The sequence below is a fragment of the Ochotona princeps genome, chromosome 22, assembly GCF_030435755.1.
Source record: "Ochotona princeps isolate mOchPri1 chromosome 22, mOchPri1.hap1, whole genome shotgun sequence".
Taxonomy (NCBI): Eukaryota; Metazoa; Chordata; class Mammalia; order Lagomorpha; family Ochotonidae; genus Ochotona; species Ochotona princeps.
In genome coordinates, this window is record NC_080853.1 from 21389669 (window position 1) to 21406072 (window position 16404).

Here is a 16404-nt window from a genome sequence, read left to right on the forward strand (position 1 = left end):
TATTGCATATCCCAGCTGCTATCCACTACCTCACATGGTCATGATGTTAATTTTTAAAAAAAGATTTATTTTACTTGAAAGAGTTATACAAAGAGAGGGAGAGAGAAAGAGAGAAATCTTCCATCCACTGGTTCACCCCCCCGAATGGCCACACAGCCGGAGCTGAGCTGGTCCAAACCTGGGAATCAGGAGCTTCTTCCAGGTCTCCCACATGGGTACAGGGACCCAAGGACCTGAGCCATCCTCTACTGCTTTCCCAAGCAATAAGCCTGATCTCTATCTGGAATAGAATTGGAGCAGCTGGGACTCAAACTGGTGCCCATATGAGATGTTGGTTCTGTGCCACTGTACCAGCTGCAGTTATGTTCATTTGTATACACTCTTGAAGAAAAGGCTGTTCACACTGTTGAGCTTTGCAGAAATGAGATGAGGAGGAAAGGAAGGGATTAGTGAGTCGAAATGCTGCCAAGCTCTCTGTTCTTGCTGAGATCCTGTTTTCCTTGAGTAGACACGCTGGATAACGTTGCACACCTGACATTAATTTCAGAGTTCCGACAAAGTTGCTTCTGGCAATCTTTGCTTTGTATTCTTCTTATTTTTTTTTTTTATTCTTTTTTTTTTATTATTCTTTTTTTTTTTTTTATTCTTCTTATTTTTATGGTGGAGATCATTTTCAGAGGTTCTACCTCTGCCATTATCGCCAATGTCTGGATTGAAATTTGGCCCTTGGTCAGCCTCTGACAGTCCTCTTTAACATCATCATCCCTGCTAACTCCATGGATACCTCTTGTGCTTTGGATAATGTCTACCTGCTTTGTGCTACAGTTCCCCAGGACATTCAACTTCTGTTGCTTCTCCTCCTCAGAGCTCCCTCCACCTCCGGCAGGTCTGATGGGGCCAGCCTCCCCAGAGCCCAGGGAGAGTTCCCCAGCTGCTGCCCCAGGACCACTGGCCTGGAGGGCAACTGGAACACCCAGCCTCAGCTAGCCTCCTCACCCAGAGCCCAAGTGGCACACTTTTTTCTTGCAGCCTGGCTATCTACTACCTGAACTCAGTTTCCAAAAGTCTTTCCCGAGCCAATACCCAGCTGAGGAAGAAAATCCAGGCGGTGAGTTCGTCGGGAGTTTCATCCAGGGGAGTTGTGACGGTTTTGCTTTTCACTTACTTGTACTTTAAGTTCAATTTTTAGGTAAATGGAGTTTTTCTTAAACCAAACCCAAACAAACCTGTCTTATAGGCTGTGGCCTTGCTTTCTGGGTCTTGAGGGGTTGCAACAATGATGTGGAGAGGTAGCCAGGAAGTGAGAGAAATTCAATGGGGCCCACAGAGGTAGGACAGGATGAATCTAGTGCCCAGAATGAATCCTACAGATGAAAGCAGTGCAGATTCTAACAGAAACACTGTGGCTAGGACACTGTGCCTGTGCCCTTTGGTTTCGCACGTCTCCTGGGTCCCATCACCTGAGCCACCTCCCTCAATGTCCCAGCTGTATGCTGACTTCTGACAGCTCTCCCACCCCTACTCCACATAGCCCCCAAGATCAGGCCTTGACCAAGTCCCATGCTCCTGCCTTCCGAAATTTCTGTCCCTCTCATCCCCTCTGTGTGGCTGCTGGCTGTACCCACCCGCAGTTCTTTCTGCCAGCCTCCCTGCGCTCCTGCCAGATACAGAAACCATTAAGATAGGATTGGAGGAGTTCCATATTCCTCCAAATGCTGTGGACATCTGGGAGCCTTGAGCTGTCTTCTCCCAGAAGAAGTGAGAAGCAAATAGCAAGTGGCTGCAGATGAGAAGATGTGAGAAGCAAATAGCAGGTGTTAGCAACCCCTTGCTGCCCTCCAGTGCTCGCCCTCCTAGGGCCTGTGTCCCTGGACCAGACCCACAGCCCGTCTTTCCCTGCAGCTCCGTGAAGTCGAGAAAAGCCACAAATCTCTCAGAGGCAAAGCCACTGCCAGAGACTCAGGGCATCCACTGGAAAGCAGTTCCAAAAATGCCATCCCACTCCAACTCACCAAGGAAGGTAATTTCTCTTTCATGGTGACCCCTGTCTGCAAGGCCATATTAAAAGTGTCAAGAGTCTGTGATGTGACATGAGGCTGATAGGAGACTTGAGTTCAGAACGCTGACAATTGTTCACTAGGAAGCTGCAGGGCCACTCCAGAGAGCTCCAGTTCAATCTGCCCACAATGTCCCTCATCCTTTTTCTTGTCTTGGTTCATTTCCCAGAGACCACACCTCACTCTGCCAGCCAAAGCCAGACCCAGGACAAGAAGGCACAGGACCCCAGGATGGATGCCAGTGTTGCTGGCAGGAGCATGCCATCTGCCTCCCAGCACCTCCCTCGAGCTCATTCCCCAAGTGTCAGAGCAGATCCTGGCCAAGCCCGGTCACAGGCTCATCTCTGGAGGTCAGGCTCTGGCAAGGGTGCCCAGAGGCCTCACTACTGATAGTCAGACTCGAAGGTGCATGGTGTAGGGTGAGGGGGCGCTGAACTCTGGGCTCCAACCCCTCCCCCCACCAAAATTATTTCCTTTGTGCTAACAAGGACACTTTGATGCCATTGTCCCAGCCCTGGCAGGGGAGCTGGCGTCACCCCTGTGGCAACCACTGTCACCTGTATCTTGATGCAGACAGCTCCAGACCTCATGCTCACAGTGGATTCCCTTGGTTCCAGAATCTGGGAGGACACAGGCCCTGGCCACCCACCCTTGTAGACCTTGTCCGCGAGGCGCTGCAGGGTCCTGGGTTCTGTGCTAACTCAGAGGGGGCTGCAGAGGGGACTGTGTTTGTGAACACCACCTCTCTCCAAAAGATGTGAAGCAGTTTAAGCAAAATGTCCAGGTAACTTCTGAACCACCAGCATGTGGGCCTTGTGCTCTAGACATTTTGGATGCTTCTTCCACTTCAAATCCACCAGTCACCCCCCAGACCTCTGCTCCAAGGCCACTCTGCATGGGATGCAGAATCATTCCAAAAACTCCACCTGCTCAACCCGACTCGGCCGGCAACAGCACCACATGGACATCTTCCCAGCCTTCCAAAGCATCTCTCCTGTTCTCCCATGCTGTTTTAGTGCCACAAGTGAAGCCTTTATCCCACTGCACTACGATGAGATGTGATCAGGACTATGACAGGAGAGTGTTTGAGCCTCATTAATGTAAAACCCAGGCTGTGAATGGCATGCATTGAGCAATGGGAGAGGCCTCGGCCAAAGGCACTCCTGCCTCCCAGAGTCCAAGCTGAGCCACACAGAAAACACCTGTAAGAACAAGCCCCTCTGCTTCCACTGCATTTCCCATCCCACTGGTCAGGGAATGAAAATACAAAATACAAAATAAAAACAAAAACAAAACCTACCTTCCCATCACTGTCTCTGGACAACATGCTCACAAGTTTCAGAGTCAAGGTGATTCTGTCATCTCTATTCCAACGCAGGAAAATGGGTGACATCCCCAAATCCCACTTTGGGCACCTGTTGCCTCTAAGCACGATGCATTGGAGCTGCCCAGTAGTGAGACAAAGCAGGGGTAACAACAGTCTTCTTGTTGACCTAAAAGAAACAAAATACTGTACAAGGCAGCAAAATGTTTTGCATGCACCAGAGTATAAAGGGCATTTGATAATCTGTTTATCGGTGCCTGGAAGATGGTTTACTTGAAGCCTGTGGCAAGGGTATGACACAGAGCCCTGTCCCTGATGCTTCTAAGACTGCTTGGCATCTTATCATGCTTCTCTGCAGGGTGTCACTCAGCAGTGTAGGCCTCAGCCTCGCTGGCAGGGACAGCAGCTTAGCAGGGAATGGGGTGACCGACTGGACTGGCCAACAGCTCCAGGTGCCTTGCAGACAGCTCCTTCCTGCCACTACTCTGTGTTGAACATAGAGTAGCTGCAGGATGCAGGAACTGTGTCATCTCACATCTCCACAAGGGAGTACCGTCCCTGAGACAGACATCCTGCCATGCCACAAGGTCCCCAGGAGTTCCCAGGAGAACCCCAATAGCCTGGAAGTCAGGTACCACCAGGAAGCAAGGTGGAGATTTTAGAAATTTCATAAGCTACATAATTAAAATAACCTCAGGATTCTACTTAACTCCTTCCCCCTCCTAGCCCAATCTCACATCTTCACACACACTCTGCAATGGTGCAGGAATGGGGACTAATGTCCAAGAAAAATAACAATAATCAATGTGCAGGATGAGCATTTGGCCTAGTGGTTAGGATTTCAGTTCAAGCACCCATGTCCCACATCGGGGTGCTTAGGTTCAATACCTGGCTCTTCTTCTGACTTCACCCTTTTGGCAGTACAGATACTGGGTGATAACAAAGATGGCTTCCATTATTGGGCTTTTTCCAGGCACATGGGAGACTTAGACTTAGGTCCTGGCTGGGGCAAGCATTGGCGTAGAGGTTGAGAGACCGCTGGGGATACCTGCACCCCATATCAGAGTGTTCTGCTGCCACTTCCAGCTTGCTGCTACTGTGCAGCCTGAAGGGCAGGGACCTGGGTCCCTGCCACCAACATGGAAGACCCAGATGGAGTTCTGAGGTCCTAACTTCAGCTTGGCCACACACCAGTTGGCCCATTTGGGGTGTGAGCCACCAGAATTGAAGAACTCTCTCCTCCATCCCCATCTCTCTGCCTTTCAAATAAAATATTTTGTAAACTAAATCAGGACTCAAAATGAATGCAAATGAACTAAATTTTCTGGTTAGAAGACAAAGATTATCCAATGGATATTTTTAAAGCTCATAGAGATTTTTAGATTTTTTTTTAAAGATTTATTTATTTTTCTTGCAAAGTCAGATACACAGAGAGGAGGAGAGACAGAGAGGAAGATCTTCTGTCCGATGGCTCACTCCCCAAGTGACCACAACGGCTGGAACTGAGCCAATCTGAAGCCAGGAGCCAGGAGCTCTTCCAGGTCTCCCATGCGGGTGCAGGGTCCCGAGGCTTTGGGCCATCCTCAACTGCTCTCCCAAGCCACAAGCAGGGAGCTGGATGGGAAGCAGGGCCGCTGGAATTAGAACCAGCGACTACATGGGATCCTGGCGCGTGCAAGGCGAGGACTTAACCACTACACTATCGCGCCAGGCCCAAGATTTTTAGTTTTAAAACCTAAGGATTTGGGGGATATCGATGTTATTGTTTTGAGCTTCTGGTGAGTATCATCAAATGTTAGAGGTTACTGGGGCATGTACTTGGTGCAGCAACTACAGTGCCACTTGGGATGCCCATGTTCCTTATCAGAGTGCTGGGGTTCAAGTCGGTCTGCTTTGAATTCCAGCCTCCTGTTGATGTACACCCTGGGAGCCATCAGATGATGACTTAGTACTTGGGTCCCTGCCACTCTTGGGGAAGGCCCTGACTAAATTCTAGGCTCCTAACTCCAGTTTGGATTAGATTAGTAGCAGTCTCAGCATTTGAGCAGTCAAGCAGCAGATGGGAGAGAGTGCCTGTCTCGGTCACTGTGCAACTCAAACAAAAATAAAAATTAAAATGTTTTAAAAATCGTAGGTTGAATTTGTTTTTCAGTGCTGGGAATAGCTTTTCCTGACACCCATCTGCAGGATCACACAGGGCCATTTGACCTCCAGTACAGCGGCTTTGTGTCCAAGATCACACTTGGCTACATGATGTCCCTGAACCAGCTCCTTGCAGTGGACTCTACACAGCCAACCTCCAAAGGCTACTGAGACAGGTCCACAAGGTGATGTCTGAGACAGTGTGCCCAATATCTAGCAAACAGGAAGATATTGCAGGTCAGAAAAGATCAGATACTTTCAGGCCCAGGTTGTGAACACAGCCACACCCCCTACACAAAACCTCTATCCTGGGAACCCTCATCTATCACAATCTTCAGCATCATTTCCACAAAATACAAGCAACCCAGGGCTGAACAGCCTTCCTGGGGAGCCCATCCTTCCTCTGCGTCTATACAGAGCCATGGCCTTTATGTGTAAGTCAGGACCGCGGAGGGCGCTGGGGCTTCATTGCATGGTTCAGCAAAGGGCCCAGGAGCTGCAAACGTGGTAAGGAGTTTCATACCTGCAGATTGAGTGTAAGGTGTCACCATCTTGTGGTGGGCCCACGCAATTTCCTTTCCTCAGACTCTCCTGATTGTTATGTCCATAGATCCCCATTTATGTTGAATAAAAACAGAGTTAATTTACACCAAAACGGCATCAAGGTCACGTGATGCAGTGCATGCTCCCCTCAAAATGGGTCAACAGGATCACCTAGAAAAAGAAAAGACCCATGTGCCCCATGGCTCTAACAAGCAGGCACACTCCTGGCAAACCTGTAGCCCCACTCAGACCTGCCCACCCAGGCAGGACATGCTCTCAGTTGAAACCTGTTCTGCAAACATTCTTCTCTACTTGGATTAATCTCCAACCAAATAATGCTTGACGCAGGATCAAGAATCTCCTCAAACCCAAACCACTCATCCCAGCTTCCATTCAAAGCTTTTCCCATTCTAAGTTCTGTCTTTTGTCTAACTACTGACTGGATGAATTTAATGCCTCACAGGAATTTTGCTTCCATATTATTCCCATTCTCCTGTGACCTAAAGTGCCTTTTAGCCACAAAACCCACCCCTGCTCGCTGCCCCAGTCTCCTACTTGGTCAACCTCCTTACTAAGGCATTGCAGTCTCTGGATTACAAGGTCTCTAACTTGGAGATCACGGGTTTTTATTACCAGTTTCCATTTTTCATTTATTTGAGAGCAAGAGAGACAAAGAGGTCTTCTCCAGTGGTTCACTCCCTATACAATAACAGCCAAAGCCAGACCACTCCACAGCTGGGAGCAGGGAACACAACCTTGGTTACTCACGAGAGTGGCAGGAACCCAATTACTCAAGCTATCACTGCCACCTCCCAGGGTGTGTATAAGTGGGAAGTTGGAGTCAAGAGCTGGACTTGACCCAGGGACTTGAACCCAAGCAGTCCAGTACGTGATGAGGGGTGAACACCCATTCCCAACTGCTGCTTTCATTCATTCCTCTGCATGGATGGCTTGCTTGCTTCCCTTTCTGCTCCCCATCACCTCTGCACCAAGGTCCTCCATGAGACAATGCAGTGCTCCCTAACACTTGTAGCATCTCTTATGCTGTTAATTTGATTATGGTTTTTATTGTGTTCCAAGTACTTGGTATACAGTACATACACAATTTTTTTAAGATTTATTGATTCTTTAATTGCAAAGTAAGATTTGCAGAGAGGAGAGAAAAAAAAAAAAAAAAGGTCTGCTTGCTGGTTCACTTCCCAAGTGGACACAATGGCCAGAGCTGAGCCTATCCGAAGCCAGGAGCTTCTTCTGGGTGTCCCACGTGGGTACAGGGTCCCAAGGCTTTGGGCTGTCCTTGACTGCTTTCCCAGGCCACAAGCAGGGAGCTGGATGGGAAGTGGAGCAGCGGGGATATGAACCAGTACCCACACGGGATCCTGGCAAATACAAGGCGAGGATTTTATCCATTAGGCTACTAAGCTGCGTTCCACATAATTCTTCAACGAATGTAACAACTGATTGATCTCTGTGGCTTCCTGAACACTGGGAGTTAATAAGCAATTCCTCATCTGTGCCTTGATTTTTAACTATTTGTGTCCTCTTTATCCTGAAAGGTTCTTACCTAGGAAGCTTGGTCCCCCGGCTGGTGGGAGGCAGTGGATCATAAAGAGGTGGGTCCCGGTGGGAGATCCTTAGGTTACTGGGGGCCAAGGTCATTTCCAGCCACACCTAGTAGATCTCCCAAGACTCCTGCTCTCAGAGTAGACCTCACCCTACTCACCTCCACCTGTTTTCTGGCTCAAGATGTGACCCCACACTCTATCATCTCCCTCTGCTATTGGGACCCTCCAAAACTGAGCTCAATACATTCTTTTTAAGTAGCCTGGGTCAGGTAATTTATTCATGACAGGAAGCTGCTTCATAAGAAACAATGTCTGATAATACACAGGTCAACTGAACTCAACTGTTTCATTGCGCTCAGAAAATAAGAGATGCTGCTTCAGACTCATCTCTCTGCTCCCTTCCCCCACTGCACTCCCTCCCACCCCCACCGCGGCTCTGATCTTCCTGTCCACAAAGTGCAGGTTAAAATGACTCCTCCAGGCCTAATGCACACACAAGGATGCCTGCCATCAGGGTCACGCCAGCCTGGAAAGAACACGCTGTCCCCTCTCCATGGCAACCAGGCTCTACGTGTTAACGTGTTCTCATAAACCCCACTGCTGTTTTGAAGAGCTGGGGAGGAGAGGATTTCAACTCCATTAAAGCCAGAAAGATCAGAGATGCTGATCAACAGCAAAAAATGTACACACTGCAGCCATCTTCCCCGGGTTTCAACACTTGATCAACAAATCACCTACTGTTACCATCAGAGCGTGGAACCAGCACAGAATCACCTTCTATTGGTTTAATCCAATCATAGACCCAGACTAGGGAGGTGGGGGAAAACACAGAGCCTGGATCATGTGTGGCCATCTTAGGAGGTCACTCCCACACGTGGTCCATTATCTTCCCACTCCTCCAGGCCACTGTGGGCATCAACTGAACCTGAGTGGATAGTCTGCCTTAGAATGACGGAATGGATTCTGGCAGGTAGAGGAAAATGGAGACAGAGACACCAAAGACTGTGCCCACTCCAGTGGGGAGAATCTGACCTAGGCAGGAACAGTGAGGCTGACAATCAAGGAGGGAAGGATCTAGCACATCACACACTGGTAGAAACCGCCCAGAGGACCGGGATCACTGGTGTTAGGGTAGGAATTTGAGTAAGCTGAGAAAGCTGAAGGAATGCTGCACACTCCATTATTGCACAGCACCTGTGGAAGCTGAGGACTCCAACCCACCCAAGTCTGACTGTGGCTATCTTTTGGCTCACGGTGACTCCCAGGTTTTTATATACTTTATGTGTGTACATAAGAAAGTTACCTGTACATATGCGTTTTTTTTAAAAAGACCCTATTTATTTGAAAGGCATTGTTACATAGAGGGAGACACAGAGATCTTCCACCCATTGGTTCACTCCTCAAATGGTCACAATGTCCAGAACTGAGCCAGTCAGAAGCCAGGAGCCAAGAGCATCCAGGTCTACCACGTGGGTACAGGGGCCCAAGGACTTGGGCAGGGAGCTGGATTGAAAGTGGAACAGCAGGGACTCCAACTGGCACAAACATGGGATAATGTTTATATATAATAAAGGTAGTAGCTTTATGTGTTATGCCACAGTGCCAACCCCATATGTATGTACTTTTATGTGTGTTCATGTATATATATGTATTTTTTTTTTAAGATTTATTTTATTTTTATTACAAAGTCAGATATACTGAGAGGAGGAGGGATAGAGAGGAAGTGGAGCTGCCGGGATTAGAACCAGCGGCCATATGGGATCAAGGCGAGGACCTTAGCCACTAGGCCATGCCGCCAAGCCCTGTATGTCTTTTTTTAAAAGATGCATTTATTTTTACTGGAAAAGCAGATATACAGAGAGGAAGATCTTCCGTCAGATGATTCACTCCCCAAACAGCCACACAGCTGGAGCTGAGCCTGATCCGAAGCCAGGAGCCTCTTCTGGATCTCCTGTATGAGTGCAGGGTCCCAAAGCCTTGGGCTGTCCTAGACTGCTTTCCCAGCCACAAGCAGGGAGCTGGATGAGAAGCAGGGCCACTGGGATCAGAACCTGCACCCATATGGGATCCCGGTGCATTCAAGGCGAGGACTTTAGCCATTACGCTATCGCACAGGGCCCTACATATGTATATCTTACAGTGTGACACTCTTTCCTACTTTTTAAATTTATTTGCAATAAGGAGGTTATACAGAGACAAACAGAAAATTTTCTGTCTGCTGGTTCACTCCTTAAAGGGCTGCAAGCACTGCAGCTGGGGCAGCAAGCTGAAACCAGGAGCCAGAACTCCACTCAGGCCTGCCACATTTGGGCCTTCTCCCACTGCCGTCCCAGACACTGCAGCAGGGAGCTGGATCAGAGGGCTTTCAGAGCAGATGCCATGTGGGATGGCAGCTTGCCAATTAGCAGCTTTGCTACCCACCATGCTACACCAGCACCAAATATACATATATTTTTAAATGTTTAGACACCTGACTTCTTAGTGGATAAGCACCTGTAACTTCAGCAAGTTAGCACTTTTTGGAAATTACGAAGTAATTGAAAAACTGGTATCTTAGGGTCAGTACTTAATATTACACTTTGTTAAATGCCGTAACTGAACTACCACCCGGACATAAACAGGTTTGGACTTTTTAACTCCTCACTTAAAGCAAAAGGTGTTTCAAACAGTCGCTAGAGCGCCCCAAAGGCGGGACTCGGAAGCAGCGCCCACACAGGCCGTGAGCAACACGTGGCCTGCCAGAGCTGCCCTGGCCCAGGCAGCAGAGAACAAGGGACCGACCCCGCAAGACGGGCCTTGGCCCTTTCTCTCCATTACTGCCTGACCATAACCCTTTTTCAAAGTGAAGCTGCCAGAAGCCATGTTCCCCGCGTGGCCTGCGCCAAGCCCCGAAACGTCCCGGAGAGCCTCGGAGGGTGGTCCGCGAGTGGGCGGCGGGGCCTGGGGTCCCCAGGGGCGTGGGGCGCACGGAGGGGCCAGGAACCCACGAGGACCCACGCGGCGGGAAGCCGCTCGGCCACGGACTCGCCCACGCTGAGTCTCTAGCCCCTGCGTCACTGCGCTTCGTCGCCCACCCCTTATATTCAGAAAATATGGGACACAGGGCTACCACCCGAAAAAACTGCGTCCACGCAGTTCCGCGGCCTGCAAAGGCCTCACCTCCTAGCGCGCGTCCCAGGCAACCGCCGAGACCGGAAAAGACCGGCAAGCCCGCGCTCCGGCCGATACCACCTCAGGAGACTGCCCCTACGAAGTCGCTAAAATGGTGCCTTCCCCGACCTCTGATTGGCCGACGTGGCGGGAGGCGTGGCCTCGGGAGCCCGGTTCTGCGCGCCAGAGCGCGCTAGCCGCATTGCGAGCCGGGCGAGGAGCGGGCGCCATGGTGAGGAGTGGTGGGGGTCCGGGCCTCCGGGACGTCGTTGTCTGGGCCGAGATTCGAATTTCAGCCCAGGCCCGGAGCTCGGGCTTGCCTGGGAGTGGGGGTGCTGGGCGAACGTGGGGGTTGTGCTGACGTCTGCTCCCCGGCGGCCCTGTTCCAGGTGCTCCTGCACGTGCTGTTCGAGCACGCGGTCGGCTACGCGCTGCTGGCGCTGAAGGAAGTGGAGGAGATCAGCCTGCTGCTGCCGCAGGTGGGTGGGTGGGATGGGCCGGCTCGCCCGGACGCACCGCAGCCCCTCGGCCGCGCGCCCCCCGGCATGCACCGCGCGCTCCCACGTGGCCGGCCGCGCGGGGAGAAGGTGGAGGGGGGGGGCGTCCTTACCCTGTAGCGGAGCTGGGATTGCCTTAAAAATGAACCTCCAGAAGCCGAACCCCGCAAGCGGGCCGGGCCATCCTGGTTTTTGGAATAATGACGTCCGCTGCTCGACTGCACCCCACGGACTCGAGCGAGGGAGGGAACCCATTCGTCGTCTCTTCCGCAGGTGGAGGAGTGTGTGCTGAACCTGGGCAAGTTCCATAACATCGTCCGTCTCGTGGCCTTTAATCCGTTTTCTTCGTCCCAGGTTGCCTTGGAAAATGCAAATGCGGTGTCCGAAGGTGAGTTGGCCCCCGGCAGGTGTTTGAGTGTGTGGTTCCGGCCGCTGTGTCCTAGGTCGGATGTGTGCTGGCACACGCAAATGTTGAAATTAAATGGGTAAACGTGTATTTCACATGTGCAGTAAACGTACTTCTGCGCCGTTGGTCGCAGAAGGTAAATTGGCATACGACATACTTTGAATTATGCGCCAGTTTGCTGACACGGTTTCAGTGAGTAACTTAGTGGAAAGGCAGATTTCACTCCCCAAATGGCTGATATGGCCGGAGCTGAGCTGATCCAAAGCCACAAGCTTCTTCCTGGTCTCCCACGTGGGCGCTGAGGCCCAAGTCCTTGGGGCCATTTTTGGCTGCCTTTGTCAGCAGGGCACTTCATTGGAAGGGAAGACTCGCAGATTGCAGCACCGTGGTAACTTGGCTACTGTTCCATGTCTATAAAATGCTCTCCCATGTGTTCATTAGTTCAAAGCTTACTGTGTGTAATTAATAGATGAAGCTTTACCACAGGTGTGTTTGAGACGCACACGTCCATTTTCGGGTCTGGAACCCAGTCGCAGGGATTCATGCAGAGTTTCCTGCAGGCATAGCAGTCTGCTGTGTTACACACTTGGGCAGCCAGAGTCCAGTTTCTCCCATAGTGGAGTCGAGCCAGGCTTTGCAATGATGACTCAAAAAAATCTGTCAATCCCCTGAGTACTGCCATTGATGTCTCCATGTCTCTGAGCAAATGCCTGGAGGGGAAGGGGCTGAAAAGACTGCCATGGGGTCCTGTGGCCCCCTGCAGCTAGTTAGTGGGATCTGTGTTCTCTGTCCTGAGGCGTCGTTCACGAGGACCTCCGCCTGCTACTGGAGACACACCTGCCATCCAAGAAGAAGAAGGTGCTCCTGGGAGTGGGGGACCCCAAGATCGGTGCTGCTATCCAAGAGGAACTGGGCTACAACTGCCAGACTGGAGGGGTCATAGCCGAGATCCTGCGAGGTGAGGCCAGTCCCGACCACAATACTCACCGTCTCTGAAGGGCTTCCCTGGGGTGATGGGGGTAACTGCTTCAGGGGGTCTTTTCCTGATAGGCTGGCACCCCGGAAACAGGAGCCAGCTGAGTGCCCTTTGTGCCCACACATCTGCCCTCCAGGAGTTCGCTTGCATTTCCATAATCTGGTGAAGGGTCTGACTGATGTGTCAGCATGTAAAGCCCAGCTGGGGCTGGGACACAGCTATTCTCGTGCCAAAGTCAAGTTCAATGTAAACCGGGTGGACAACATGATCATTCAGTCTATCAGCCTTCTGGACCAGCTGGATAAAGACATCAACACTTTCTCCATGCGTGTCAGGTAACGAGTTCAGGCCACCCTGGCCGTGGGTGTTTGGGCCTATCACTGGGGATTCTGATCGGGACTGACCATGGCTGGGGGGGTCATACTGTGAGGGCTGGGCCTCCCGGTGCTTACCACAGGCTGTGTTCTTACACACTGGCTGTATAGGAAGAGGAGGCAGAGCAGACCTTCCCCATATACACCCCAGCCCAGGCCCTGTACCCCGTGCCTGGTCTGTATTGTGAATGGGGAAACACAGAATTGAGGGGATATCAAGTCTGGCGTGTTTTCTTTAGGTGAACAGTAGGGGTGGAGGGGATTGGGGAACGGGCCAAGAACAAAGGCCGCATCTTCTACTACCTGGCCATGGTGTGGTTCAGAGGGGTGCCAGCTGAGCCAGGCAGTGACCGACTCTCCACAGGGAGTGGTACGGCTATCACTTCCCGGAGCTGGTGAAGATCATCAATGACAACGCCACCTACTGCCGCCTTGCCCAGTTCATCGGGAACCGAAGGGAGTTGAATGAGGACAAGCTGGAAAAACTGGAGGAGCTAACGATGGATGGAGCCAAAGCTAAGGCCATCCTGGATGCCTCGCGGTCATCCATGGGTCAGTGCAGAGCCCCGCGGCCGGCCCCAAGTGGAGTACTAAGACAACCCGGCACCTGCGCTGGCTCACACTGCTGTTTCCAGGCATGGACATCTCTGCCATTGACTTGATCAACATCGAGAGCTTCTCCAGCCGCGTGGTGTCGCTGTCGGAGTACCGCCAGAGCCTCCACACTTACCTGCGCTCCAAGATGAGCCAGGTCGCCCCCAGTCTATCAGCACTCATTGGGGAAGCGGTATGTCCCAGAGAGCACAAAATGGAGAGGGTGGGGCTGGAAGGTGTGTGCACGGGATCATGCAGCCAATAAGGGAGCCACTCTGACCCGTTCCCCAAACCTCTCTCCAGGTGGGTGCACGTCTCATTGCTCACGCTGGCAGCCTTACCAACCTGGCCAAGTACCCAGCATCCACAGTGCAGATCCTTGGGGCTGAAAAGGCCCTGTTCAGGTACCAGTGAGGGCACCTGCCAGTGCTCAGGTGCCACTTCTGGTGCCAGTGCTTATTGGGGGATCACAGTGATGGCCAACTAGGGCGCCCTGACCCCTGCAGGCCTCTGCAGTGGGAGTGATGGCCGGTCCTGGTGTCTGAGTGATTCCCAGGGCCCAGCAAAGGGACCAAGTGTCCATCCAGGTCAGAGCCCTCAGATGCCCTCCCTCTGCCTCTGGGAGCTGGGTTGGCCATGCTCCAGCCCGGCTAGAGGGGCACTCTGGAGGCCAGGCGGGAGGGGAGGAAGCGGGAGGAGCTGCCATGGCTGAAAGGGGATTGTGAATGCTGATCTTCAACTCTTCACTGAATGTTCTCCCAGAGCCCTGAAGACAAGGGGTAACACACCAAAATATGGACTTATTTTCCACTCCACCTTCATTGGCCGTGCAGCTGCCAAGAACAAAGGCCGCATCTCCCGCTACCTGGCCAACAAATGCAGTATTGCCTCGCGAATCGATTGCTTCTCTGGTATGGGAGGGATGGCGGTCCCCAGGAGAAGGGGCTTGGCTGGGAGGGGGGACAGCCACTTTAGCAGCTTCTACAATGATGGTCATATTTTTCGTCAACAGCAGTTCACCTAGTGAGTGTTGAGACTCTGGGTCTGAGTGAAGCTAAGGGTAGAGGGAGGGGAACTCCTATGGTTGGGGGGAGTTGGACCCCATGGGCTGATGTGCCCTGTTCACCACACACACACCCAGAGGTACCCACAAGTGTATTTGGGGAGAAACTTCGAGAACAAGTTGAGGAGCGACTATCCTTCTACGAGACTGGGGAGATTCCACGCAAGAATCTGGATGTCATGAAGGAAGCCATGGTTCAGGTCTGTGTGTGTGGGTTCACCCGGGGTGTGGGGGCTGCAGCTGGCTGTTGGAGATGATGAGCCACCTTACTACCCTGACCTTGTGGAGTGGAGGCAAAACAAAATAACTGATTTAATGAGCCTGATCCAGTAGAGCCAGCAGCCATGGGGTGTTTGTTGGGAGAGGCAGGTGTCCTCGGCCAGCCTCAGTGCTTCTCTGTGCCCAGGCGGAGGAGGCAGCCGCAGAGATCACCCGCAAGCTGGAGAAGCAGGAGAAGAAACGCCTGAAAAAGGAGAAGAAGCGCCTGGCAGCGCTGGCGCTGGCATCTCCGGAGACCAGCAGCAGCACCCCGGAGGAGTGCGAGGTCAGTGGCCGGGCCACCCCGGGAAAGCCGCCCAGGTCGCAGGACTGGCCATAGCAGAGCCAAGGATGTGCCGCGTGGAGCCATGGTCTGGAGCCCAGGCCCGTGGACTGAAACCTCTCAAACTGCCTCTTGATTCTATAGGAAGGAGATAGGTGCTGAGAGAACTTGCTCAAGAGCCCAGAGAGCTGGTTGTAGCACACGCCCGTCCCCTGGGCACGTGGGCTCTGTCCTCGGCTGCCTCCCAGGAGTCCTCAACCGGGGGTAGTGTAAACTCTGCTCTTGTTCTCAGGCGTGTGTCCGGAGGCGGTAGTGTCTCACAGTGGGGCTGGGGGCAGGGAGGTCTCCAGGTACCAAGCCAGAGGCGTTTCCCCCCAAACCCCCTGGGCTCTCTTCGCCTAGCACAGGGGGTTTGTGCTTAGGGTCCTCTCTGGGACTGTCCTGAACAGCATGGTGGGCTTTTCTACAGGCCATTAATGGGCTGAGATACTTTCTCCAGAATTTCTAATGGGGAATAGTTGGGTGGACGTCCAGATGTATACCCGCACAACTAACCACCCTTCCCCAGAAATACTGGGCTGTTGTAAGGGAACTTGGCCAGTTTTTCTGCCCTGTGGCTGTGATGGCTGGGACTTTCCTATGGGGGTGTGTGTGCATGTGAGCACCACCCGTGACATCTTCCTAAGACTGGGCTCCCCCATCTTACCCTTTAGGAGGTACATGAAAAACCCAAAAAGAAGAAAAAGCAAAAGGCCCAGGAGGTTCCTCAGGAGAATGGAATGGAAGAGCCAATGGTCTCTTCCAAACCCAAGAAAAAGCGATCTTTTTCCAAGGAGGAGTTGGTTAATAGTGATGTGGAAGAGACAGAGGGCAACGCAAGCCCTCCCAAGAGGAAGAAATCCTCAGCCCAGGAGGAGGTGGTGGTGAACGATGTGGAGGAGGCAGGCAGCAGGAAGGTTTCCAAGAAAAAGCGCAAGTTCTCTTCCAAGGAGGAGCCTGGTAGCAGCAGCCCTGAAGAGGCTGCTGGCAGCAAGAGCAGCACCAAGAAAAAAAAAAAGCTCCACAAGGCCTCCCAGGAAGACTAGCACGGACACTGCTTGGAGGGTACCCACCCCCCCAAGGCAACCCTTCCCAACCTGTGCCTCCACCCCAATAAAAAACGAAATCACAAT

At 52.1% G+C, this 16404-nt stretch overlaps 2 protein-coding genes and 5 non-coding genes across 10 annotated transcripts in view; all 7 read left to right on the top strand.

The window, feature by feature from the left end:
- TMC2 (transmembrane channel like 2) overlaps positions 1 to 3339 on the top strand; it is a 45209-nt gene extending 41870 nt beyond the window's left edge. The window contains exons 18-20 of the mRNA XM_058679482.1: positions 1030 to 1108; positions 1903 to 2020; positions 2227 to 3339. Of these exons, the coding sequence (XP_058535465.1) occupies positions 1030 to 1108; positions 1903 to 2020; positions 2227 to 2447 (418 nt within the window). The 3' untranslated portion in view covers positions 2448 to 3339. The remainder of the gene's footprint in view (positions 1 to 1029; positions 1109 to 1902; positions 2021 to 2226) is intronic.
- Positions 3340 to 8460: 5121 nt separating this feature from the next.
- NOP56 (NOP56 ribonucleoprotein) lies at positions 8461 to 16403 on the top strand. Of its 4 annotated transcripts, none has more exons than XR_009247433.1 (13): positions 8461 to 8723; positions 11171 to 11260; positions 11552 to 11666; positions 12481 to 12642; positions 12797 to 12995; positions 13399 to 13586; positions 13670 to 13821; positions 13932 to 14032; positions 14391 to 14539; positions 14770 to 14891; positions 15098 to 15235; positions 15377 to 15496; positions 15946 to 16081. XR_009247433.1 is itself a non-coding variant. In XM_058679395.1 (12 exons), exons 1-12 carry the CDS (start codon positions 8580 to 8582, stop codon positions 16315 to 16317), a joined length of 1932 nt encoding a protein of 643 aa, XP_058535378.1. In that variant the 5' UTR covers positions 8461 to 8579; the 3' UTR covers positions 16318 to 16403. The 4 variants fall into 4 exon arrangements, 2 of the variants coding, with proteins under 2 accessions (XP_058535378.1, XP_004585734.1); XR_004996629.2 differs by lacking the exon at positions 8461 to 8723 and adding an exon at positions 10897 to 11013; XM_058679395.1 differs by lacking the exon at positions 15377 to 15496 and having other exon boundaries at positions 15946 to 16403.
- Positions 12319 to 12390, top strand: LOC118760199 (small nucleolar RNA SNORD110). The gene has a single exon (XR_004996642.1). It is a non-coding gene; the product is annotated as a small nucleolar RNA SNORD110 (small nucleolar RNA).
- On the top strand, positions 13096 to 13236 carry LOC118760192 (small nucleolar RNA SNORA51). Its single transcript, XR_004996635.1, has one exon. It is a non-coding gene; the product is annotated as a small nucleolar RNA SNORA51 (small nucleolar RNA).
- On the top strand, positions 14094 to 14179 carry LOC118760198 (small nucleolar RNA SNORD86). Its single transcript, XR_004996641.1, has one exon. It is a non-coding gene; the product is annotated as a small nucleolar RNA SNORD86 (small nucleolar RNA).
- Positions 14610 to 14680, top strand: LOC118760189 (small nucleolar RNA SNORD56). The gene has a single exon (XR_004996632.1). It is a non-coding gene; the product is annotated as a small nucleolar RNA SNORD56 (small nucleolar RNA).
- On the top strand, positions 14940 to 15019 carry LOC118760188 (small nucleolar RNA SNORD57). The gene has a single exon (XR_004996631.1). It is a non-coding gene; the product is annotated as a small nucleolar RNA SNORD57 (small nucleolar RNA).
- Position 16404: the final 1 nt, after the last annotated feature.